Source organism: Hyla sarda, chromosome 6 (assembly GCF_029499605.1).
Source record: "Hyla sarda isolate aHylSar1 chromosome 6, aHylSar1.hap1, whole genome shotgun sequence".
Taxonomy (NCBI): Eukaryota; Metazoa; Chordata; class Amphibia; order Anura; family Hylidae; genus Hyla; species Hyla sarda.
In genome coordinates, this window is record NC_079194.1 from 287,497,596 (window position 1) to 287,524,150 (window position 26,555).

General features: G+C 43.9%; 1 protein-coding gene, 1 long non-coding RNA gene and 1 pseudogene across 5 annotated transcripts in view; all 3 read left to right on the plus strand.

The window, feature by feature from the left end:
* Nucleotides 1–23,236, plus strand: part of LOC130277195 (transmembrane protein 263-like) — a 232,323-nt gene extending 209,087 nt beyond the window's left edge. Inside the window, exons 1-2 of one of the 4 annotated variants that reach the window (XM_056527605.1) lie at nt 6,282–6,321; nt 22,451–23,236. In XM_056527605.1, coding sequence (XP_056383580.1) covers nt 6,297–6,321; nt 22,451–22,737 — 312 coding nt within the window. In that variant the 5' untranslated portion in view covers nt 6,282–6,296 and the 3' untranslated portion in view covers nt 22,738–23,236. Of the gene's footprint in view, nt 1–6,281; nt 6,430–14,766; nt 14,790–22,450 lie in introns of those variants that run through there. The other 3 variants (XM_056527603.1, XM_056527606.1, XM_056527604.1) reach the window with 3 other exon arrangements.
* On the plus strand, nt 9,598–9,680 carry LOC130277871 (U2 spliceosomal RNA; annotated as a pseudogene).
* LOC130277196 (uncharacterized) lies at nt 10,428–13,670 on the plus strand. The gene is made up of 3 exons (XR_008845392.1): nt 10,428–11,000; nt 11,098–11,151; nt 13,336–13,670. It is a non-coding gene; the product is annotated as an uncharacterized LOC130277196 (long non-coding RNA).
* Nucleotides 23,237–26,555: the final 3,319 nt, after the last annotated feature.

The window sequence follows — 26,555 nt, forward strand, 5'->3', positions numbered from 1 at the left end:
CAAGTTTCTGCTGAACACGGCGGCTGTTCTGTCACGTCTATTATTTTTCCACATAATTGCGGAACTTTATAATAGGCAAAAAAAATACCGTAAATCTGAACCATTGTCTTCCCTATAGATGGGCGGGTGCACATGCCTCCTCGTAGAAGAGCTTGATTTCTTATAAAATGTGGTCTGATCTCTAGTTATCTAGGTCGCCATTATAGACAAAAACAATCTAAATAAACAAATAAAACACAAACATTATACCATTCATGTCTTTTATCGAGTAAACATGTAGAAAAAATAGGTTTTCTCAATTGATAACGAATAAAATGGGACAAACCGTATGGGGCAAAATGTATTCCCAATATGCCACGCAACTGGTTTGGCTTTGGGTATGGACTCCAGGGTATTGTTTTAGTAGTCCATAGGTTTTCCCAATTTGATAACGAATAAAATGGGATTTTATCTCTGTCACGATCGTAGACAAACCGTATGGGGGCAAAATGTATTCCCAATATGCCACGCAACTGGTTTGGCTTTGGGGTCTTCTCCAGGGTATTGTTTTTGTAGTCCCTAGGTTTTCACCCTTCATTACCAATATAGAGATCTGGACATTGCTGCTAGAAGCTACCGGGTTGTTATCTCTGAGAGCGGTCCCCATGTGGATGGCGGCTGTCCCAGCGGACCAGAGAATACTGGAGTGAGACACTGAGGTGTTAGGGTCTGTTCACACGGCAGAATTTCCGCTTGCGAAATTCCGCCTCAAATTAAAACCCATCGACTTCTATTGGATTCCACACTCCCATTCAACCTTCTGAAATTCCGCAAGCGGAATTTCAGAAGGTTGAATGGGTGCGTGGAATCCCATAGAAGTCTATAGGCTTTAATTTGAGGCGGAATTCTGCAAACGGTATTTCCGCCGTGTGACCAGACCCTAAGGGTACATTCACACTGAGGAATAGGAGAGGAATCCTCGCGTAAAAAATTCCGCTGTGGAATTTAAAGGGGTTATCCAGGAAAAAAACTTTTATATATATATATATATATATATATATATATATATATATATATATATACTGTAAATTTGTAAATTACTTCTATTAAAAAAAATCTTAATCCTATCAGTATTTATGAGCTGCTGAAGTTGAGTTGTTCTTTTCTATCTAAGTGCGCTCTGATGACACGTGTCTCGGGAACCGCCCAGTTTAGAAGCAAATCCCCATAGCAACCCTCTTCTACTCTGTGCAGTTCACGAGACAAGCAGAGATGTCAGTAGAGAGCACTGTTGCCAGACAGAAAAGAACAACTCAACTTCAGCGGCTGATAATTATTGGAATGATTAAGATTTTTTAATAGAAGTAATTTACAAATCTGTTTAACTTTCTGGAGCCAGTTGATATTAAAAAAAAAAAAAATTTTTCCTGGAATACCCCTTTAAGGTTTTTTTTTTTTTTTTTTTTAAATTGTGCTGAATTAACGTGGAATTCTGTGCAGATTTTCCACACGGAATATAGGAGGAAACTGTTTGTTTTTTTGCTGGACTACAACCACCAATTGGAAATTCCCTTTTTATTTATTTTTTTATTAAACATTTTTATCATTGACTTCAATGGACTTCTGCTCGCGTATTCCACAAGAAGAATGAACATGTACTTTCTTCTAGAGGAACGGAATTCTGCGAGCGGAATTCACGCAGTGTGGACAGTGCAGAGTAAAATACATTGAAGTCAATGGCAAAGCAGATGTTAATTATTTCTAAGAGGAGAATTCAAGAGGAGTTACTCGAGTAAATTCCTCTTGAATTACTCAGTTTGAAGGCACCCTTAAAGGGGTACTCCGGCGCTAAGACATTTTATCCCCTATGCAAAGGATAAGGGATAAGATGCCTGATCGCAGGGGTCCCGCCGCTGGGGACCCCCGTGATCTTGCACGCAACACCCCGTTAGAATCAGTCCCCGGAGCACATTCACTCCGGGTCTGATTTTTGGCAATCACAGGGGCCGGAGTCACGGCATTGTAACGTCACGGCCCCGCCCCGTGTGATGACACGCTCCGCCCCCTCAATGCAAGCCTATGTGAGGGGGCGTGACACACACACCCTCCCATAGGCTTGCATTCAGGGGCGGAGCGTGACATCACACGGGGGTGGGGCCGTGATGTCACAATGCTCCGGCCCCTGTGATCGCCAGTATTCAGACCCTGAGCGAACATGCTCTGGGGACTGATTCTAACTGGGTGCTGCGTGCAAGATCACAGGGGTCCCCAGCGGCAGGACCCCCGCGATCAGGCACGCCGGAGTACCCCTTTCAGAAGCAGGTCAGGGTACAGGCCAACTGTAAAGTGATGACAGGGAGAGCACGGATGGAAAGTGATCTGTACAGAACAGGAAGTCTCATTTTCTGAGGACACATTCCCTTTAATTGATACACTTTTGTCAATTAGCTCCTAGAGGTTCACTTACCTTTTCTCCCTGCACTGTGGATGTTTGCTCAATGTGCTCAATATTAGTCACAAACAGTACAACTATATTTGTGTTGTTAGTCAGATTGTGTATTTCTATAATTGTGACTTTCCAATCGACCACATTATATTATTAATCAGTTCAAAAATCTAGGTTATATTTTTTCTTCCAACCATAAGGGTATGTTCACACAGCGGAATGTCCATGCGGAATTCACACACGGAAATCACGATTCTGGCATCCGCAAAAAGGATAGACTTGTCTATTCTTTTTGCGGCATTCGCTTAGAAATGCATTGACGTCTATGAGGCGGCGCATTTCAGAACGGTCCTAATGCGCGGCGGATTATTCAAAAGTGCGAAATGTCCGCACGTGTTCTCTGTGCGGACATTCCGCATATTTTACGCTGTGTAAACATGGTCTTAGCATCTACATCTGGCCCCTTGCATGGGATTTTTTTGGTTCTCAAACCAGGGGCGCAACTTATTCTTGCCAGACTCAACATTTTTAACAGGGCCTGCATTTACCATGTGCCATTTATAATGCTGGTCTATAGAAAAACAAAATAGGCGCGCCCCTAGTAAAGCCCGCAGGAGACAAAAAAATAAAATAAAATAATAATTTAAATAAAATAATTAAATAATAATAAATAATTAAATACATAAAATAAATATTAAATAATAATAATTAAATAAGGAATAAATAAATAATTAAAAAAATAAAATAAAGTTGCACCTAAATCACAACATCTCAGAAGGCATTTGTGTATACAGGAAACTTTTATGGGGTCAGCCCTCTTATGGTCTGCCCGAATCCACGCCTGTGGGTCGGTGTGTCAAAATCTTCTAAAGGGGTGTAGGTGACCACTTACTAAAAAAGGACATCTACTCTGCGCTTCTCCTCAAGGAACATGAAGTGCAGTTAGAGGACATCGATATACTATCTATAATTATGCACCCACGCATTTCAAATCTGTACAGGCCTGACGAAGAATCCTGTACAGATTCGAAACGCGTCACAGCATAATAGATTGTATATGGTTATCTGTCATCTGGACTCTGTGTTCCTTGAGAAGAAGTGCTGAGTAGATGTATTTTTTTGTAGCAGGTCACCTACACCCCTTTTTAAAGGAGTACTCCACTGAAAAAATTTTTTTTTTAAAATAAAATGATGACAGAAAGTTAAAAAGATTTGTAAATTACTTCTATTAAAAACATCTTAATCCTTCCTGTGATACAGCAGCTGATAAGTACTGGAAGTTCTTTACTTTTCGAATTTCCTTTCCTGTCTGACCAGAGTGCTCTCTGCTGACACCTCTGTCCATTTCAGGAACTGTCCAGAGCAGCATATGTTTGCTATGGGGATTTGCTCCTACTTTGGACAGGTCCTAAAATGGACAGAGGTGGTCAGACAGAAAGGAGATTCAGGAGATACAGAAGCTTAGAAGTATTAGGGTGCGTTCACACTGCGGAATCTCCGCTCGCTGAATATTCCGTCTGGCGGCCGCCGCTGAAAATACTTTGGCGCTAGGGACGCGGGGCACTAAGCCATCACCATTGACGGCTATGGCAGTACTCGCGGAATTGTCCGCCACTGAAATTCCACATTGTGAACGGGTCTCACGGAGACCCGTTCACACTAATGTTAAGTTCACACCGCAGAATTCCGCCCGTGAAATTCGGCGGGAATTCTGTAGTGTGAACGTACCTTTAGAAGGATTAAGATTGTTTAATAGAAGTAATTTACAAATCTGTTTAAAGGGGTACTCCAGTGGAAAACTTTTTTTTTTTTTTTTAAATCAACTGGTGCCAGAAAGTTAGTCTTTCTTTGTAAATTACTTCTATAAAAAAAAAATCTTAATCCTTCCAGTATTTATTAGCTGCTGAATACTACAGAGGAAATTATTTTCTTGTTGGAACACAGAGCTCTCTGCTGACATCATGAGCACAGTGCTCTCTGCTGACATCTCTGTCCATTTTAGGAACTGTCCAGAGCAGCATATGTTTGCTATGGGGATTTTCTCCTACTCTTGACAGTTCTTAAAACGGACAGAGATGTCAGCAGAGAGCACTGTGCTCGTGATGTCAGCAGAGAGCTCTGTGTTCCAAAAAGAAAAGAATTTCCTCTGTAGTATTCAGCATCTAATAAGTACTGGAAGGATTAAGATTTTTTTTAATAGAAGTAATTTACAAATCTGTTTAACTTTCTGGCACCAGTTGATTTAAAGGGGTTATCCAGGAAGAAACATTTTTTTATATATATCAACTGGCTACAGAAAGTGAAACAGATTTGTAAATTACTTCTATTAAAAAATCTTAATCCTTTCAGTAGTTATGAGCTTCTGAAGTTTAGGTTGTTCTTTTCTGTCTAAGTAATCTCTGATGACACCTGTCTCGGGAAACGCCCAGTTTAGAAGAGGTTTGCTATGGGGATTTGCTTCTAAACTGGGCGGTTCCCGAGACAGGTGTCATCAGAGATTACTTAGACAGAAAAGAACAACCTTAACTTCAGAAGCTCATAACTACTGAAAGGATTAAGATTTTTGAATAGAAGTAATTTACAAATCTGTTGAACTTTCTGGAGCCAGTTGATATATATAAAGAAGTTTTTTCCTGGAATACCCCTTTAAAAAAAATGTTTTCTAGCGGAGTACCCCTTTAAGATTTATAATACTGCTGTTGGAGCATAGTAGTTCTTTGAACTAATGCGGTGTTTTTCAAACTGCAGCCCTCCAGATGTTGCAAAACTTCAAGTCCCAGCATGCCCGGACAGCCGTTGGCTGTCCGGGCATGCTGGGACTTGTAGTTGTGCAACATCTGGAGGGCCGCAGTTTGGAGACCACTGAATCGGCGTACTGTGGCAAACTCAACTCTACTACATCACTTCGTGCTCAGTCATATAGTTCACAGCTTAATGTTTCGCCTAGGCCTGAGACTGGAAATGTGAAGTTTCCTTCCGTCCTTCCTTAAGTAAAGATCTTTGTTAACCCTCCGCCATGGCCTCATCTTGTTTACCGCGCAGACATCGTTCCCGCACCCGACCCCCTCAGACCCTGATGTATTTTTCAGAGCCCCGGAGGCCTGACAGAAATCCTCAGGGAGCCACTGCCAGGGACAGGGTTTGGGGGGGGGGGGGGATTTACCACAGGAAAATAGCTGTTTCCATGGCAACTGTTGGCGCAGAATAAGCTAAAGGGAACCAGCCGTACAGAGGAACAGGCCTGGAATACAGACGGCTATTTAACCGCTTCATTGCTGCTTTGTGAATCTTCTCATTTCGTGCGTTTTTGGAAATCTTCGCCATATCACGAGGGGGGATTTTTTTTTCGAGTAAATCGTAATTGTTCTACATTGAAAAAGTTCAACCACTTTCGATCGTTCGTTGTGAGGGAGGGGGTCAGGGGTCGCATTCTGTCTGGACTGTTGCAAAATGGTGATCTTTATGTCGTCTCCGCTTGCTGTCATTGAATAAGAACATGCATTAAATCTTGAGGATCGAAGCCTTTACAGACCCAATGGGGGAGATTTATCAAAACCTGTCCAGAGGAGAAGTTGCTGAGTTGCCCATAGCAACCAATCAGATCGCTTCTTTCATTTTTAACTAGGCCTCTGCAAATCTGCAGCAATCTGATTGGTTGCTATGGGCAACTCAGCAACTTCTCCTCTGGACAGGTTTTTGATAAATCTCCCCCATAGTGTTAAGAGTGGTGCAGTTGCCAATAGCAACCAATCAGATCGCTTCTTTCATTTTTGAAAAGGCCTTTTCAAAAATGAAAGAAGCGATCTGATTGGTTGCTATGGGCAACACAGCAACTTTTTCTCTGGACAGGTTTTGATAAATCTCCCCCGACATGTTTGACAGCTTTATCAGCTGTGGTATGTATAATAGGCAAAATTGTTGCAGGGTTTTTCCCTATCAACCCTGCCGAAAAATCCGCAGATCGGTGCCGATTTTATTGAAGATTTACTGTAGACTCCCTAAGGGTATGTTCACACGGCGGATTTTTTACGGGATATTTTCGGCAGAATTTTTGCAGACAGCGGGCACTGGCAGAATGTGCCAGTACTAGAACCGCCGGGAAGTGCGCCATCTCCTTGGACGTAAATGCATTTCCAAGAGGATTCTGCATAAAGAATTGACACGTCAATTTTTTTTTTAAGCAAAGACCGGAATTTCCGCGACAGATTTTTCTGACGTGTACGTGGTGCAGCAGAATCCAGTCGAAAAAAATGATGGGATTTTGCTGCAGCCGATGTCTCGAGCAGAATTTTTCTGCGAATCCTGCCATGTGAATGGCGCCTTATAGGTTTGTATATGGATTTTATTGCAAGTTTGACTTCCCTATAGAAGTCAAACGCTTGAGATGCTGCAGGCCGAAAAATCTTTACACGAGTCAATTTCTGTGAAGAAGTTTTCACCTTGTGTAGATATGATTTCCGAAATCACTTAAAGGGGTACTCCACTGGAAAACATTTTCTTTTAAATCAACTGGTGCCAGAAAGTTAAACAGATTTGTAAATTACTTCTATTAAAAAATCCCAATTCTTCCAGTACTTATCAGCTGCTGTATAATACACAGGGAGTTCTTTTCTTTTTGAATTTCCTTTCTGCTTGACCACAAGTGCTCTCTGTTGCCACCTCTGTCCATGTCAGGAACTGTCCAGAGCAAGATAGGTTTGCTATGGGGATTTTCTCCTACTCTGGACAGTTCCTGACATGGACAGAGGTGTCAGCACAGAGCACTGTGGTCAGACTGGAAAGAACTACACGACTTCTTGTGGAGCATACAGCAGCTGATAAGTACTGGAAGGGTTAAGATGATTAAATAGAAGTCCTTTACAAATCTGTATAACTTTCTGGCACCAGTTGATTTTAAAACATTTTAATAGACTAATAATAACACATAAATAAAGCAACTGACAGAAATAATGAGGTAAGTTAGATCCTATGGGTCCTAAATATGTTAATACAGTGGTCCCTCAAGTTACAATATTAATTGGTTCCAGGATGACCATTGTATGTTGAAACCATTGTATGTTGAGACCAGAACTCTATGGAAACCTGGTAATTGGTTCTGAAGCCCCAAAATGTCATCCAAAAATAGGAAAAAGTGAGGATTAAAGAAAAATAAGTAGATAACTAATATAGATAAAGTAAATCCTTACATATAAAAGTAAGAAAGATCTGCTGGGGGCTGTAAATTACTGTCTATGTCAGTGTTTCCTAACCAGGGTGCCTCCAGCTGTTGCAAAACTACAACTTCCAGCATGCCCGGACAGCCGTTGGCTGTCCGGGCATGCAGGGAGTTGTAGTTTTGCAACAGCTGGAGGAACCCTGGTTGGGAAACAATTGTCTATGTAGAGGACAGGAGCTTCTTCAGGGTCCTGTACAGTACACGCAGTGTCCCAAATGGAGCCGCCCTTACTTGGTGTCCAAAAGGAGCAGCTAACCCTGGCACAGGTAAGGAGTAGTACAGAACTTGTAGTTCCTCCCTGTACTGTAGGGGGCACTACCAGATAGCCAGTCAGTGCAGGCACTTCAGTAATTCAGGTGATTTACCAGTAAAATGCCCATTCTGACTGGTCAGTTCCTCCAGTTGTGAGATGTTTCACAGATCTGGACTGTCTGTATAATTGTATGTTGAGTCTGGTTTCAAGTTACGATGGTCCAGAAAAAAACATTGTATGTTGAAACTATTGTATGTTGAGTAGGGACCGACCGATATCGTTACCGATACCGTTTTTTTAGGGCCGATACCGATAATCTGTGTTGGTTAGGGCCGATAGCCAATAACTTATACCAATATTCCGGTATAAGTTATCGTAAGTTATAAGTTATTTATCCACCCGCGACACCGCTTTAAATCAATGAACTGCAGCGGCTTTTGCGGTGCCATAGACCGCCGCCGCCACCCGCTTCTCTCCCCCTACCTGTCCGGGGGTCCTGAATCCTATCACTGCCACCGTGAACGCCCACCCCCCCCCCCCCCCCCCCCCCCCACTGTCGCACCGCGCCGCGTCACGTCCAGAAATACAATCGTGGTTATTTCCAAAGATATCACCTTCCGTAAAACCTTCCTGTATAGAAATGGGTAACAGGGGTGAGGGAAATAAAAAAAAACAGACGCTGGAGCGGCGCTCCCGGGGGGGGGGGGGGGGGGGGTGGTGGACGGGGAGAGATAAAATATACCGCATGAACGGACTGAATAAAATAATAAAGGAGTTTATTGGGCTAAATTCGCACTTCGCGTTTCAAGTGGAGTGTGACCACTCGAAACACGTAGTGAGCGATACACCATATATATTCTAATAGTATATTTTCTCTCTCCCTCACCCCTGTTACCCATTTCTATACGGGAAGGTTTTACGGAAGGTGATATCTTTGGAAATAACCACGATTGTATCTCTTCCTATGGCATGCATCGCCGAACTCGAATATCAAGAGTGCCGTATCTCTTGCATCCCCCACTACATTCCCATGGGACACATATTAAAAGGCTATTACTTCAGATTAATAGTTGAGTGCAGCCGGTTTTATTCTGCACAAATCTCCATCTGTATTCTGTATTCTTCGTCCTCTTCGAGTTTTCTTTTTTCCCCTTTTAACCACAAGTAGGTCTTCTGCACTTTTGCTGAGGTTATTATACATGTAAAAATGAAGCTCTGCTTCGGCCCCAGCACGCCTGTAAATGGTGACAGATTGTGCCTCTCACCAGTTCTGACAATGTCTGCTCCGTGCCGGTAGTGGGACGTCTGGTTCTGGAGTGACAGAGGAGGCTGTCGAATGCCCTGCATGGTTCTTCTGGCACATACATCATCCTGTCACATTATGCAGAAGCCACAATACCAGCCATTTGTTGTTATCTAATTGGTAGTGTTAAGGCGATTCTGGTGCCCAAGACCCTCTGCAGCGAGAAGCCTTCAAATGGTTATCACTCGGTACTGAAGTCAACCAAAAACACTCAGACCATCCTATCCAACATATCCTCAACCAGCTTTGGGTCTTTTAGCATATTCCTGTTAGTTGCATTAGTCACTAGTCTCCATAACCTAGGAAATAGTTGTAGATGATATAGAGTGGACAGTCACACACCTGAGCCCTGGTGCCTGAGACCAACCAAAGGCTCATCTGCTATATGAGAAGACACGGGACTTGCTTCTCGGCCTTTTGGCTAAGATCAAGTGTAGTATCTGTTCTTATCAGGTAGTCCACTGGTACGAATGGATGGCTACATGGAGGAGCAGGTGTACCGGGGCGTTCCGGGGCTTGTGCCACGTAACCAGCTCAACGGCTGCCCTGATGTGACCAGTTTCCTCCGGGTCTCGCTGGGAGGGTCTAGAGCCGAGGTACTTTTGTGCCTCGGGTAGTGGTGACCCTGAGGTGCTGAAACTCATTGGGTGTTATAACTCACTGAGTGAGCGCACTGCACCACACAATCTTCACCTTTGGCACTCACCCTTGGTATCCCGATCTTCTGGCTAGGATCAGGGAAATTTTTATAGATCCGGCCAGTTGGCCGGGCAGTATATCTGCACTCATCCACTTATTTATTTTGTATATCACTGTGCCACTTTTACGTGTTTTTTTGTACACAGGATTTGTCAGGATGCGGTGTCCCTCCTGGCGGTCTAGGGGAGGTGTGTGTGGCCATTTGGTTCCTCACCTCCCTGCAACTCCTGGGCATCTTGGCTTCGGTTGAGATGCCATCAGTATACGGCTCCTTGGCTGATACCTTGGTTAATGCCTAGATTGAAGCCAGGTGCTTTTGTGGCCCCATAGTAGCTTCCGCGAAAAGGGGAATCGAACATGAATCCTTTCAGGTGCCTTTTGGCCCGGAGGTGAAGGGTAGGTTTGTTGGGGGGCCTCTCTCCTGTTGGAGAAGGGCTTAGCGATAGACCACATCCTTTGTGCACGTTTTTTTTTGTGTGACACGTTTGCACTTTTTCTTGCACATTGGGCCTCTTAAAAAAAAATAAAAAATTTAAAGACACAGACAATAAATAGCACATGATAGGTTGGGGCCTGTTACACACTTTGCATTGGATCTCAGAAGCTTCAAGTTAGGCCTCCAGACTGATGATGTGTGCAGTGGTCTTAGCACAGTACTGAATACTACAACAAACCAATTCACAAAACATTGCACTTATTCTAAAATGGGCACTGTCAAATTCAAAAACCTATTTTATGTTGTTCATCTTGGCAAAACATGGTATTTCCTTTATATAAAAATTAGGGCTTATAAAAAATAAATAAAAAAAAGACCACTAGTTATCCCCCCCATACAATCTAGAACACAATCCTGTCCAGCTGCAGCATCATCTTTGTCCAAGCTGAAGCACAGGCAGAAACAAAGTCAAGGAAGTGAGGGCGAGACTAGTACTCCTCTGTGCTCACTCCTGTCCTATCAGACTCCAGAATAAAAACAGAGAGGAGGGGGTTAAGGAGCAGCCTGCAGTGAATATATGAAAAGACCCAGCACTCAGGGAGGTCATGCAGAGTGAGGACACACCACCTCCAAAGCACAGAATGACAAAGCAAGTGAACAACATAGAAGGTATTTGTGAGAGAATTATTGGTGCTAGACACATAAGAAATTATATGTACTTGATCAGAATTCAGCACTGAGTAACATAAAACTTTTTTTTTTGTAGGATATGACAGGTACTCTTTAACCAGACTCTAGTAGGCATCTCAAGGCAGCTTTGGTGAGTGGTAAACTAAAGCAACATCATTGAATGATAAAAGAACAATACTCCTTAATACTCCTTATTAATAACAAGAGCTCAAAATAGAATCAATGGAGCTCAAGTATTGTATATACCGTATATTGGAAAGACATACTGCGAAACTTCATTGCTGCTTGTTAGGAAGATTTAGCAGGGCTTGTCTATATGGGTCTCGAAACAAGTCCCAAAAGGAGTGATGTACCCAAGTAAAGTCCTATTAGAGGCCACACACAATGCACAATGTCTCTCTAGCCCAGTTCGATGAATAGGTGAGAATGAAATAGGTTGATAACATGAGATTTCGATGTGCTAAGGAAATTGAAGTCACACTGGGAGATTTATTAGAAGATCTTAAGCATTGTATTCACTGTTCGTGCCCCGTTGGCAAGATCTATGACATCTTCCCAAAAATGTCCAAGGGAGGGCAGATGTCTTAACCAACTGTTGGTGCCAGTAGGATTCCAGCCCATGTGCAGCTATCCGCATTAGTTCTCTGTACTCGGTGTCTTACATTTGTGTTTGGTGGATAGAGGGGGTCACATTACAAAATCATTTTAAAAGGAAACTGTCAGTAATTTTTTTCAAGTGAAGCTGCTGGCAGTGTGGTGCCGGTCATTTCATACCCATTCTATACATCTACATGGTATATGTGTCTGTGTTATATGTTTTTACATATTTGCTCGCTGCCTGTAATTGAAGTACCTAGCGTCACATTACATAGCAGCTCGGAGTCATGGAGTCATGTGTCTGCATTCATCTCTCCCCCTGCTGCAAGCACGCCTTCTGCCTGATGATTGACAGCTGGATTTCAGACAAGCTCATGCAGGAGGTCTGTCAATCATTAGGCAGGAGGCGTGCCTGCAGCAGGTGGAGAGATGAATGCAGACACATGGCTCCAGGTTCTTTATTTAAAGGCAACAAAATATCTATTATTTAAATCATGTTTTTATGTTAAAGGGGTACTCCACTGCTCAGCGTTTGGAACAAAATGTTCCGAATGTTTAGAGCCGGCAGAGGGAGCTTGTTGCGTCATAGCCCCACCCCTCATGACATCACACCCCGCCCCCTCAATGCAAGTCTATGGGAGGGGGCGTGACGGATGTCACGCCCCCTCCCGTAGACTTGCATTGAGGGGGCTGGGCGTGGCATCATGATGGGCGGGGCTATGACGTCACAAGCTCCCGACGCCGGCTCTAAGCATTCAGAACATTTTGTTCCAAACGCTGAGCAGCGGAGCACCCCTTCAACCATATTCTTTTAAAGCGTACCTAATGTTTTTTACGTGTCTAGCTTTTGCATTTGGCTCACAAATCCCTCTGTTCTGTTGCTCACTCATTCTAACATCCACTGCTCGGGAAGGGGTGTGTCCGATGCAAGCACTGAGCCCGCCCTCACTCACCTTGCATTCACTTACTCAGTAAGTTTTCTGTGCTGTAAAAGTCTTTCCCAACCTGAAGAAGGGGTGAGGGCCCGAAATACCTGTCATTTGTCCTTTTATTATTTTATTGCACTGCAAATAAGCAAGTCCACTTTGGATTTGAACATTACTCCTGACTTGGAATCCATTTTCATTGGGATAAGCAGTGCCTGACATCAGAAGAGTTTTCTTTCTTCACCTCTGTACCACATTCAACCTATTCTCCTGGAACCCCTGGGCTGAGCAAATTTCACATAATTTGATACCCCATTAATAGGCACATTTCCCTGATCCCTAATAAGGATAATTGAACCCTGGGGTAATACATGAGGCCCTGTCTTCCGATCTTTTATTCTTATACAGGCTCCTCTTTATAATCACAGACACAATTACAGTGAATGGAGACAACAAGGTATAGATAACAGAAGTACACAGAATAGCTGTTGCTCACAGACCAGCCCTCCCCTTCCTAAAGAATGACCTTTGAAAAGGTCACAGAGAATGCCCAGTGATATTTTCAATTCATCTGAAAGGGACAGTCCTGTCTATTGTTGTCTATATGTGCTGCTATAAAGCATATCTCTACATGCTGTTAACAGATCGGGCAAGATGACTTTCCTCATAATAATATACAGAAATTAAATTAAAAAAAATCAAATGAGAAAATTTTGCTGGGCATCAGTTTAAATTTAGTTTAAAAAAAATGTCTAAAATTGCTAGTACTAAAATCCTTTTTTTTTTTTCAGAAAAAACACCATTTTGTTCCATGGATTGTGTCTGGCTTTGCAGCTCATCCGTTTTCAAGTCATGAGGGTTCAGTTGTAATACCAAGCCCAGCCAATGGTCAAGGGTGGTTCTGTTTCTGGAAAAAGCAACTTATGTAATTGTTACCTAAAATGTCATACCTGCTATAGACAATGGGGGAGATTTATCAAATCCTGTGCAAATTTGCCCAGTTGCCCATAGCAACCAATCAGCTTTCTCTTTGCATTCTTAACAAGGCCTCTGAAAAATGAAAGAAGCGAGCTGATTGGTTGCTATGGACAACTTTGCTTCTGCACATTGATAAATCTCCCCCATTCTTCTAATTTAGAATTCCAGAACTTCTACAGGAGTACTTCTCGACCAACATTATAGCTCTCGACCCAACAATATAACCATTCGGACATTCTTAGCTTAAAACGATCATCTTGTTCCTGGCAGTATCATGGCAGCAGGAGTTGCAGTAAAATTTCCCCTTCTCTGTAGTGGTAAAATGAAGACGCAGTAGTAGGAAAAACTCCCCCCTGCAGAAGCTCATGTATTTATATCAGCAGAGTCAAGTGGATGGGCACGGGTTGCGATGTCCCTCACCAGCATGTTCCCACCACTTCATTCTGCAGAAGTGACCAGGAGAGTAGTGAAAAAAGGCTATTGGAGGTATTATTTATTTTTTTACTTGCACCAACTATATGGGGGTCCACAATGAATGTATAGTAACTTTAACCTGGTAAAGATCAAACCCAAGCATTGACTGGCAAAAAGACTTCCAACCACTCGTTACAAGGCTCTCTTCCTGCCATAGACCTGACCACCCTGGCAGGGACAAGTCAGGGGCATGTAGCAGATGTGTGAGCCTGCATTGGCAGGTCTGCTCCCAGCAGCCACTGCTTCTGTTAAAGGGGCAGTATACCTGCCCCAGCTCATTGGCCTGGAGACCAGTACAGAGCAAGGGTCCCTCCTGCGAGGCCACAGATAAAGTGACCTAGCGGGGGCAGCGCGGTTGGAGCCACAAATTTAAAAAAAATAATTGCGTTGAGGTCGACAGATGGCCCTCCGGGCAAATGCTTCCTGTAAACAATGGACTTCGGCCTATGTGGCCCCAGTGAGGGTACCACTAAGGCCATATTGGCTGATGATGTTTCTTTTAGGTTTTCCAGTCCAGGATTATTGGATAAAGTATTCTGCATCTTCATTCAATAGGCTTCCATGTCAAACTTAGGAGACCACCGAATGGGCTAATACAGGAAGTAACTGCAGGGCTCGAAGGCCCACCCGCACAGCCTGCTCAGTATCACCTATGTAGTCTTTAACTCAGTTTTAACCTTTTTAAACTCCAGCAAGATAAGACAGTGTTACTTTGCCGCCAGTGAAGTTCTCCTGAGCTGTTGTGGTTGTCAGCCGATCACCTTCCTGCAGACAGATGGAGAGTAAATGTTGGGTAAGAATAACATTTTAGTTGGTGTTAGATTTGCTTTCATCTGTTTTATGTCTGCTGACTGGATGACAGGCTGAAGACTTTGAACTGACTTAAAATTTTTATTTGCTGCATAAATGTGTTGCTATATTTCATATCTAAATAATTTCCAATTTCCATGACCTACTTCAGCTGAGAGTAAATAAGATGAAACTGCATCCAGAAGAATGTGCAAGAGATGGTGCCAAACAAACATATATAGGGTTAACATATGAGTACACCATGATGGAGGGCTGCCAATGTATCTGGTATGGGGCCCACAATAAGTGTGACATCTGTCTTGGGTTTGTCCTTGTCCTTAGGTTAGGTAACCCAGTGGTGGACTCCCTATGTCCACAGTCACTATCTAGTATAAGAACAAGGAGACTAATCCAGACTGTAATGAGCATTTATAGGGGGTTTCTGGACCGTAAATGGGTACTCCGCCTCTAGACAGCTCCAGCCTCTGGGAACCCCTGGGATCTCGACTGTGGCACCCCAGACATCCGGTGCAGGGAGCAGCGAACTTCGCTTCATGCTGGATGACTGGCGATGTGGGGCGGAGGCTCGTGATGTCACAGTCATGCCCCACTTGTGACGTCACGGCCATGCCCCCTCAATGCAAGTCTATGGGAGGGGGCGTAACGAGCGGGGCGTGACCTTGACGTCACGAGCCTCCGGCGCTGCACCCGACGCTCTCAACAAACACCGGGTGCACCAGGGAGATCGCAGGTGTCCCCAGTGGCAGGACCCCCAGGATCAGACATCTTATCCTCTATCCTTTGAATAGGGGATAAGATGTCTAGGGGCAAAGTACCCTTTAAAATATGACTAAACCAGCTCAAAATAGTCTCTACTGCTAGGTCTAGGTTACAGTGTGGCCCGATACATCACTAGTCAGACGTTGAAAGGGAGCCTGTCTGAGCTTCATTGGGGGAAGCCACCGCTTGGTAAGAGGGAGATCATTATCCATAGGGATGCCGGGTATTGTAGTTTCAAGGACAGCATGCAAGGCAGCTCAGCTGTGCTGCAATGGGTGGGGTAACTAATGTGTGGGAGGGAGAAAAGTGACCTCACACTTACAAACAAGAGATTCTGGGAAATAGCCATTTCACAATAAGAAAGTAGCAGCGTTTGGTGGACATAACCATTTAGCCCCAAGACATGCATGGATCCATCCAAATTATGTCCATTACTATCTGGCAGATAAATACTAAAATCATCTTATGGTGGATTACCCCTTTTAGCGTAATTCATTTGCTCTAATATTTATTGTCCTTTACCCGCTAATCATTAATGTTTGGCTGTGTGGTGGCTTTTTACTACAACTTAAACAAGAACGCAGTAGAGAGGCATTAGCCGTGAAGTGATTCTTGGTAAGACGAGGCGGCACTGAATTTCATGGGTCAAACGGTGTGTACAGGAGGTGGCACCTCCTAAGTGTTTAGGTTCTTCTTTTGCTAAACACCGCCTGGCTACAGCAGCTTTTACTGACACATGTTCCTCCCACAGTCAAGTCTTTGATCCTCCAGCAAGAAGCCTCTTTGATCTTTCCAGACTTAATTGCTATGTGGTGGATGAGGGTAACACCTGAAGAAGAACACCGCTTCACCTCCCTTGGCAGCGATGTAGCCCAGCACTATTTACCAGGCAGCATCCTGCAGAACATGCTGGCAACAAGTAAAGGAAAATCACTAGAAAAAGGGACTAGAGCAATGTTCCTAGATCAGGTGTATTTTTGCTCTATAGAAAGAGAGTGATCCATAGGTAATAGTGATCCCAGCTAATCCTGGTTATAGGAATTGTCCAGTGTAAAAAGGCCCATATGTATGTTATCTCTTATCGTCTTATCTCTTGACTAGATTTTCTCTCTATCTCAGTAGAACCTGTCCTGTCAACTCTTTGATTTGAATGGGAAAGGTGTAATGATACATTTTCCTGGTGGTGGCGATGCAGTCAAAAGAAAAACTTATTAGCGGGTTTCTCCAACTGATCGCTGTGATCTCTTTTTTCTTCAAGGGATCCCACATAAGTAGGGGTTGTCCAAAGCAGAGAACATATGTTAAAGTGTATTGGAAAAATAGAATATTAGAATAGAAAAAATAGAATGCAGCAATAGACAGAGATGCAAAATAGTGTAAATAAAGAATGATGACAGCGCAGCACTCACCCTTGATAGTGGTTTATTCAGATCAACGATACACAGGAAAGTGAAGATCCGCAGTACAGTGGGGTCTGGGGGGGGGGGGAGAACAGGAATGAGGACTCAATGGAGTCCTTGCAGCAACGTTTCGCGGCAAAAACCGCTTGGTGACAAGCGGTTTTTGCCGCGAAACGTTGCCGCAAGGACTCCATTGAGTCCTCATTCCTGTTCTCCCCCCCCCCCCCCCCCCCCCGGACCCCACTGTACTGCGGATCTTCACTTTCCTGTGTATCGTTGATCTGAATAAACCACTATCAAGGGTGAGTGCTGCGCTGTCATCATTCTTTGTTTACAATATGTTAAAGTGTACCTGTCATATCCCACCAAAAAAAAAAAGAAGGTTATAGGCTTCTCAGTACCTAATTCTGATCCTGTACATATAATTATGTGTCTAGCACCTATAGTTTTCTCACAAATACCTTCTATCTGTTGATCACTTGGTTTGTCATTCAGTGCTTTGGAGTTTTTGTTAACGACAGGTACACTTTAGGATAAATGCTGATGGTGGCTGCAGAGTGGCACATGAATAGAACTGGAGTTGAATCCTTCACCCTTCTTTATGCTCTGTACCAGACGGTAATGGATGTAGACTCTGAATATCTTAGTAGTGTTTGTTCTGCGGATTAGACTGGAGTTCAGCAGTCTCGGAGTTACTCTTAAAATATAGACTTAGCATTTGACAAAATAAGCGTAAGGGTGGACTGGCGGTTTTGAAACTTTCCTATTTCCCTACAATATTTTTCATTTCACTTTTCTTTTCTCATTTAATTCTCCCCCTTTGAAATGCCCCCCCCCCCCCCCGTTCCCCCATACATCAGTTTCATTATCAAAGTATTTTCCTTGCTGTCAGTATTACATAATATTTTGCCACCAACATCATCTTTGCCGTTCCCGTCAGCAAGAGGAAGACTTCTTTGAAGTTACGTGAATTCGTATAAAATATCCATTTGTATAAATACACATTACTTACATGAAACTTTAAAATGTCTGTTTTCATCTTTCAGTCATATCTCCTCTTTATGTATTCTCTGCTTCCGGAAGATAAATTCTGGCAGTATATGCTGCAGCCTCAAAAACATCCGAGAACAACAATCGTCGATGACTAAAGGTCCAAGGGCCGAATCCTCCTCAATAATAAGGGAACAGGGTTAGATTATAGTAAGGGCACAAAGGGTGCGTTCTCTAGGGCACATTCTCTACAACCTACCCTCCCTGATGGTCTTATCCAGCCATAAATAGGTGGCCACATCTACACCCATTGGCCACATTATTAGGTCCACTTTAATAGTCCTGGGTCGAACCCTCCCCCCCTTTTTCGTGGCATTCTTTCTACAAAGTGCTGGACACATTCCTTAGAGATTTTGCTCCATATGGACATGATGACATCACACAGTTCCTCCATATGGACATGATGACATCATACATTTCCTCCATATGGACATGATGACATCACACAGTTCCTCCATATGGACATGATGACATCACACAGTTCCTCCATATGGACATGATGACATCACACAGTTCCTCCATATGGACATGATGATATCACACAGTTCCTCCATATGGACATGATGATATCACACATTTCTTCCACACTCCGGGATTTAAAAACTTAGCCCCTATCCTGAGGATAGGGAAAAATTGTCAGATCATGGGGGAGTCCAACCGTTGGAACCCCCCACGATCTCTTGTACGGGGCCCCGGCTCTCCTCTTGAATGGGGTGTGTCGGCCAACGCACAAAGCCTCTCAATGCATCTCTATGGGAGAGCAGGAGCGCTACACGAGAGTCTCCCATAGAGCTGCATGGAGGAGGAGTGTCAGCAATCACTTTGTGCATTTAAAAGGAAAGCCTGAGACCCCTACAGGAGGGGGAGATCGTGGGGGGTCCTTCCCAGCGGTCAGACCTCCCACAATTTGACACTTATCCCTTATCCATAAGATAGGGGATAAGTTTTTGTATCCCAAAGTACTCCCTTAAACTCCTACAAGTCAGACACATTTGCAGCCATCTCTCCTATATTTGGCTGTGATAGGAGCTCAGGAGAGGTTCTAGAATGGTGGCCTTCAACAATCTTTTTGCCCAGAGACATCCCCCAACCTTGCACCAGCCCTGAAGAAAAATCTGTAGAGACCCAGACAGACATTTTTCCTGCAGCGCCCTTTGTGGTATTTTATTGCACCCAGTCACATGGTTTTACTAAGCCCTTCAGACTGGGAGAAGCCCTGTGCAGTGGCTTTTGAGACTGCTCTATATTTGTAAAAATTTTCTAATTTTATTGAACATCTTGTAAAAAAAAAAACACATCACTGGTAAGTGGTAGACGATTACTGTCCGAAACGCATCGGCTCTAACAATGATTTGTTTTTACAAGCTGTTGAATAAAGTTTGAAATTGCTACGTATCTAGGAGCTGGAGGTCTTTCTGTATTCATGTTTTACATGCTGTGCTGGACTTTCTTCTTGTATGATATATCTTGTATATGAGAGGTCCCCAACCCAGTCCTCAAGGTCCATCAACAGTCCAGGATTTGATGTCATTCCCTGTTCTAGTCCAATGGAGTAACTGCAAAAACTTGGAATGTTGGTGGCCTTAAAGGGGTACTCCACTGGCCAGTGCTCGGGACACTTAGTTCCGAACGCTGTGTGCGCACACTGCGGGGGTCGACCATGCCCCCTCTTGACGTCATGCCCCCTCAATGTAAGTCTATGGGAGGGCCGCCATGCCCCCTCCCATAAACTTGCATTTAGGGGGCATGACGTCAAGAGGGGGCATGGTCGACTCCCGCAGTGTGCGCTCACAGCGTTCGGAACTAAGTGTCCCGAACACTGGCCAGTGGAGTACCCCTTTAAGAACTGGGTTGGGGACCACTCTTGCATAAGGTAACCTTATGCCCCAATAGGGCATGCAAACTGGATTTCTTCTACTAGGACCACCCTGAATGGAAATCTACTTCGTGCCTCAAGTCAGTCTCTGTTAGTGTCTAAGATGGTGGTTTCAAAAAGTGTTTGGCCCCTGGATGTCCTTACGTCAACATTTCAAAAATGTTTTAGACCCTTTGGATCATGTACGTGTGATCCTGGTTATGACTGAAGTATACGGCATTTGCATGATGGCAAAATTGTTTCTTGTTTTTGTGTCTTAAAAGGTTTGTAGGTCAAAAGGGGTTCCTTAGACACTTTATTAAAGGGTAACTCTCATTAAAACAAATTTTTGATATTGCACTCCTTAGGGTAAATAAAAAATATTTCTAATATACTTTGTTTAAAAAAAATGAAGTTTTCTATGTTTTATTTGTGCTTAAAAAAGCTCAAGAGCACATTTCCCCCATCTCATACACAGACTTAGGACTGAAGTCCAAACACAGAAAGTGCAGCCTGGAGTGCTGAGGGGGGGGTCCAGCCTCATCCAATCATAGCTCCTCTCACACTGAACTGCCATAGGCTTTTGGTTGGATCCCCCCCCCCCCCCCCCCCCGGCTGCACTCCAGGCTGCACTTCCTGTGTTTGGACTTCGGTCCTAAGTCTGTGTATAAGATGGGGGAAATGTGCTCTTGAGCTTTTTTAAGCACAAATAAAACACAGAAAACTTAATTTTTTTTAAACAAAGTATATTAGAAATATTCTTTGTTTACCATAAGGAGTGTAATAGCAATAAATAGTTTTAATGAGAGTGCCCCTTTAATGAGAGTGCCTATTTAACAAGAGACTTTTTTTTCTATCTTCAGTTATCTTGGTATGACACATTTTGTATATCCACTAATGGCCGCCATCCATCCATACACTGATAGGTGTTGTTAGATAGATATGTGAAGGTTATTCACCATTTATATATCACAGCAAAGCCTAACAGTAAAATCGGATTGATCTACTGCAGATAATCCAGGAGAATGTCATTGATCACAGTTTGTTAGTGAGTAAGCCATTAGCACACAACGCCAGGCTGTTTTATTGATCCGGTTCACGAATGACCGGGGTTTTGCATAGTTAGGTCCCGAATGTTTGTTACTTTACATTTGTAATAATTGCGTCTGTACTGAGATCCTTATAGGAAAATCAGAACACATAGGGGAAAATGCTAAATTCCATTAAATTATTATAAATGTTGGAGTTAGTGGGAGGTTATATAGTAGAGTTAAATAAAACCTAACCCATCCCATTTGCAAGGGTGTTTTTTTTTTGTCTGAAGACCCATGCAAGTCTATGGGACTTCAAGTACATCTCCTGATTGCATTCCTCTCGGGCAACAGGGGACGGGATATGAGGACCTGATATGAGGACGGGATGTGTGGACAGGATATGAGGAGGTGATATGAGGACAGAATATAAGGAGGTGATATGAGGACAAAATATGAGGACGGAATATAAGGACGGGATATGATGACTGGATGTATGGACGGGATATGAGAACCTGATATGAGGACAGGATATGATGACGGGATGTGTGGACAGGATATGGAGACGGGATATGAGTACCTGATATGAGGACGGGATATGGGGACGGGATGTGTGGACAGGATATGGAGATGGGATATGAGAACCTGATATGAGGGCGGGATGTGAGGACGGGATATGAGGTCGGGATGTGAGGACGGGATGTGAGGACGGCATATGAGGGCGGGATATGGGGACGGGATGTGAGGACGGGATATGAGGACGAAATATAAGGACGGGATATGATGACTGGATGTGTGGACGGGATATGAGAACCTGATATGAGGGCGGGATGTGAGGACGGGATATGAGGTCGGGATGTGAGGACGGGATGTGAGGTCGGGATGTGAGGACGGGATGTGAGGTCGGGATGTGAAGTCGGGATGTGATGACGGGATGTGAAGTCGGCATGTGATGACGGGATGTGAGGTCGGAATGTGAAGTCGGGATGTGAAGTCGGGATGTGATGACGGGATGTGTGGACAGGATGTGAGATTGGGATATGAGGTCGAGATATGAAGTCAGGATATAAGGACGGGATATGAAGACAGGAAATTAGACTGAGAGCATTATTATTGCTTTTCCTCTCCCACAAGGTTTAGATAGGAAGACCGGGCAATGCCAAGAATTGACAATTTGACAATATTGGGGGAGATTTATCAAAACCCGTGAAGAGGAAAAGTTGCCCAGTTGCCCATAGCAACCAATCAGATCGCTTCTTTCATTTTTAACAAGGCCTCTGCAAAATGAAAGAAGCGATCTGATTGGTTGCTATGGGCAACTGGTCAACTTTTCCTTTGCACAGGTTTTGATAAATCTCCCCCATTGTTGTTAAATTAGACTAACCAGTATAGCCAGTGTCTGCAGTAATGTGTCCTTGTATTTAGCACAATGACTGGTCCATCTATTCTAGTTGAGAAGATAACTGGTGATAACCAGATTATGGACTATGCTTGCAGTTTTTGATCACTCTGAATAATGCCTTTTTTTTGTTTTTCTATTCTTGCCCAGATTCTCTGAAGGACCACCCAGACCCCCCTGTTGGTGTCATCTGGAGAGTCACAGGAGGACTATTCAGCATAACAAGAGGAGCTGTCGGGGCCACTCTCGGAGGTGTAGCTTGGGTGGGAAGCAGGAGCTTAGAGCTGACAAAGACCGCTGTTACCAGTGTGCCGGCTGCTGGTTTAGGACTGGTTAAAGGAGGAGTTTCTGTAGTGACTGGTGGAGTTGGAGCTGTCGGATCTGCTGTTGCCAGCAAAGTGTCCTTTGTCCCCAAGAAAAAGGACAAGTTTGATTAATTGCATTACTTCCTTTTCCTTGTCTTCTCTAATAAATCACATCAGGAAGAACGTTCCTCCTTGTACAGGTCCCAGTTGTCAGCGGTTGATCACCTGTAGTATGTCATGACTACCTGAAGGACTGCTTCACAACCTACTCAAAGTAAATCTATTGTAGAAGCAAAATAGATGCCCCTACAGAAGCAATATCAAGTCAATGGTGGACATTTTAGGTTAGAGTGTAATTTTATTAGAACAAAGCATTGTGTTGCCATATCAGTCCTTGGCAATTTCCAATCTCCAACCAATTAATGATGACTGTGTGGTGTTTTTTTGGCTGGGATAATGGGTAGGCACTAGAGGCAGATGCCTAAGGCACAATGGCTTTCCCTACCAGTATATTTATGTCTGTGTTCATCTACAAGATCTTTCAATTTGTTATGTCACTATAAGAGAGGACTCAACCTATACAATAGATGGTTATGGTCAATAAACATAAATACTGTGACTTATACTATTATATGGGAATGGATTGTGTCACTGGGCCCGGACAGGAGTATTATATGGCTTCTTATATGGCTTGTACTAATGGTAGTTCACATTAAATGGCATGGCAGTAGTGGTTTGCATTTTTACCCTCGCCGCCATATTTGGTTGGTCCACAGAACCCCTTACAATGTTGAGCTGACCACAGAGTTCAAGGGGTTGTCTCATCTGGACAACCCTGATTATTTTTTTCAGGACTCATTGTGGAAGATCTCAGCTTTTATCATTGCTCTTGATCATTGTCCACATTATACAGAGGGGGTATTGTGTTTCCTTGAGGAGACTGTCAAACTGGTCTATGAAGTCCTACAGGCCATGCAATGATCCGTGGGGGGGGGGGGGAGTTTCTTCGTTTTTTGGTTCTTAATTTTTAGAAGAAAATAACTTTCTCTTCACCACCACCTATTTGAGGTTGCTTCCTTTCAAATCAAAGGGCCTTAAAGGGGTAAGCATAGGGGATAAGATGTCTGATTGTGGGGGTCCCGCCGCTGGCTCGGCACGGCACCCCAGTCATCCATACACGGAGCGAACTCTGCTCTATGCCGGATGACTGGCGACTACAGCCGCCACACCCCCTCCCGTAGACATAAATGGAGGGGGCGTGGTGTTATGTCCCAAAGCTCCAAGCTTCCTTGTCATATGTAATACGTCTCAAATCGATGTCCAGCCTAAGAAGATCATCAACATAGTGTACATATGCATTGACATATACTCTAATGGCACAATACATGGCCTAAATATTACGTTATATAATGGTGACCACTGGTGTCATTGATGGTAAGTAAGTAGCTCTTAAACAAAGGCTCGAATGCTAAAAACAATGGGGGAGATTTATCAAAACCTGTCTAAAGGAAAAGTTGCTGAGTTTCCCATAGCAACCAATCAGATCGCTTCTTTCATTTTATAGAGGCTTTTTCAAAAATGAAAGAAGCGATCTGATTGGTTGCTATGGGTAACTCAGCAACTTCTCCTCTGGACAGGTTTTGATAAATCTCCCCCCAATGTTTCTGGGTATATATCCAAACATAGATAATCTCTATTTGTAGCAGAGAAGCGTTGTAAAATATAAACTTTAACAAAAACGATGAATGGCAATGAATGTGAAAAACGCATTTACAGTAAAACCATACGTTGAACAGTTGTTTATGCTGTGTGGACTGTGTGTGTGTGTGTTTTTCTTATTATTTAGCTTTTTAACACCATGTCATACTTAATAATTACCTAATATATACTATGTAGACATAGCTATTGGGAACCAATGCTCATTGAGTCCCATTTCCACAGGTGTATAATATCCGGCCCCGACCAATGTGGTCGCTATTACAGACATTAGTGATAGAATGGGGCGTTCTATAGAACCTCATCTGGCATTATGAAGAACAAAGAAAGACAGAGACTGCGCTCACCATCCAACTTGTCTTTTATTCATGTGTAGGTGCTCGACGGAGGAGGCAGGGGCACTCCGGGACAAGTTGTTTTGCGCGGTCTCGGGCTTCTTCTAGTCGGTGTGTCGGTTGGCACACCGGCTGGAAGAATCGCGAGACCGCGCAAAACAACTTGTCCCGGAGTGCCCCTGCCTCCTCCATCGAACGTCTACAGATGAATGAATGAAAGACATGTTGGATGGTGAGCGCAGTCTCTGTCTTTCTTAGTTCTTCATACTTCTTGCCTGTATCAGACTTTGCAACACAAGTATCCACGTCCCTTCGGGATCTCAGCGTTACCTCTCCTACCTACAGTCACCAGACCCTAGTCCTGCATGTGCCAGACAGTTTTATTGCTTATCTGGCATTAACGTCAGCACAAAACTTGTGCCCATCAGGAGCTTTATGGCATGGGTTTGCATGGCCAAGCGGCTGCACATCACCAAACATAATGCCGGATGTGTCAGATGAAGTGGTGTAAAGCCACCGCCTCTGAACATGGGAGCAAAAAGAACCATTCTGTGGAGTAAGGAACCACACTTCTCTATGTTGTGTCTGATGGTCAAGTCTGGGTTTGGTAAATGCCAGGAGAATGTTACGATACTGACTACATTGTTTCAGCAGTAAAGTTTGATGGAGGAAATATAATATTTTGGAGTTGTTTTTTAGATTTTGCCTAGGTCCCTTAATTCTATTGAAGGGAAATCTTAAAGCTTCAGCACCAAAACATTGTGGACAATTGTCCCTTTCATCTTTATGGGAACAGTTTGGGTTTGGCCTTTTTCTGTTTCCCCATGACAGTGCCCCAGTGCACACAGCAAGGTCCATAAAGACAAGGAGGGGAAGAACCCGACTGCACAGAGCCCGGACCTCAACTCCATCCAACACCATTGAGATGAACTAGAATGGAGATTGTGAGCCCGGCCTCTCCTCCAACATCACTGTCTGACCTCAGAAATGATCTTCTGTAAACTTCTTCCACAAAGTGGATGCACACATGAACCATTCCAACAAAAACAGTTCGTAAGGTAGATAATGGTAGATAGTACTGAAGGAGTGAACCCATGAGGAGGGTAGATGTTCACTTGGGCAGTTCCTGAGTTGATAAATCCCTGAAGACTGTGGAAAAACTCTGTAGGTTGGCTCCCAAGAGGACACATTCATCTGGAGCGAGCAGAGGTCCACATGGGAACAGATTGCTAAGGGGCCCTTGAAGTTGTTATCCCCCTGGTCTCTTGGAGAACATTCAGAAAAAGGAAGGAAGAAGTAAGTCTGTCAGGTCAGGGTTAAGTCTTTACACAGTATATTTGTGGTTTATTGGGTAGTAGCCAGTACTAGTACACACAATCCTAGTAAGCTTAAAGGGGTACTCTGCCCCTAGACATCTTATCCCCTATCCAAAGGATAGGGGATGAGATGTCTGAGCGATCTCCCTGCTGCACCCGGTGTTCGTTTAGTGCATCGGGTCCAGCGCCGGAGGCTCGTGATGTCAAGGCCACGCCCCCTCAATGCAAGTCTATGGGAGGGGGCATGACTGCCGTCATGCCCCTCCCATAGACTTGCATTGAGGGGGCATGGCCGTGACGTCACGAGTGGGGCATGGCTGGATGTCACGATTGGGGGTGACCGTGATGTCAGTCACGAGCTTCTGCCCCTCATCGCTAGTCATCCGGCACGGAGCGATGTCTGGGGTGCCGCAGCCGAGATCGCAGGGGTCCCGCCGCTTGGGACCCCCCCCCCCGATCAGACATCTTATCCCCTATCCTTTGGATAGAAGATAAGATGTCTAGGGGCAGAGTACCCCCTTTAAGCAACTATGCTTTAACTCCAGACAGTAAAACAAACAGTAGCAGCTCTTGTAGAATTTTA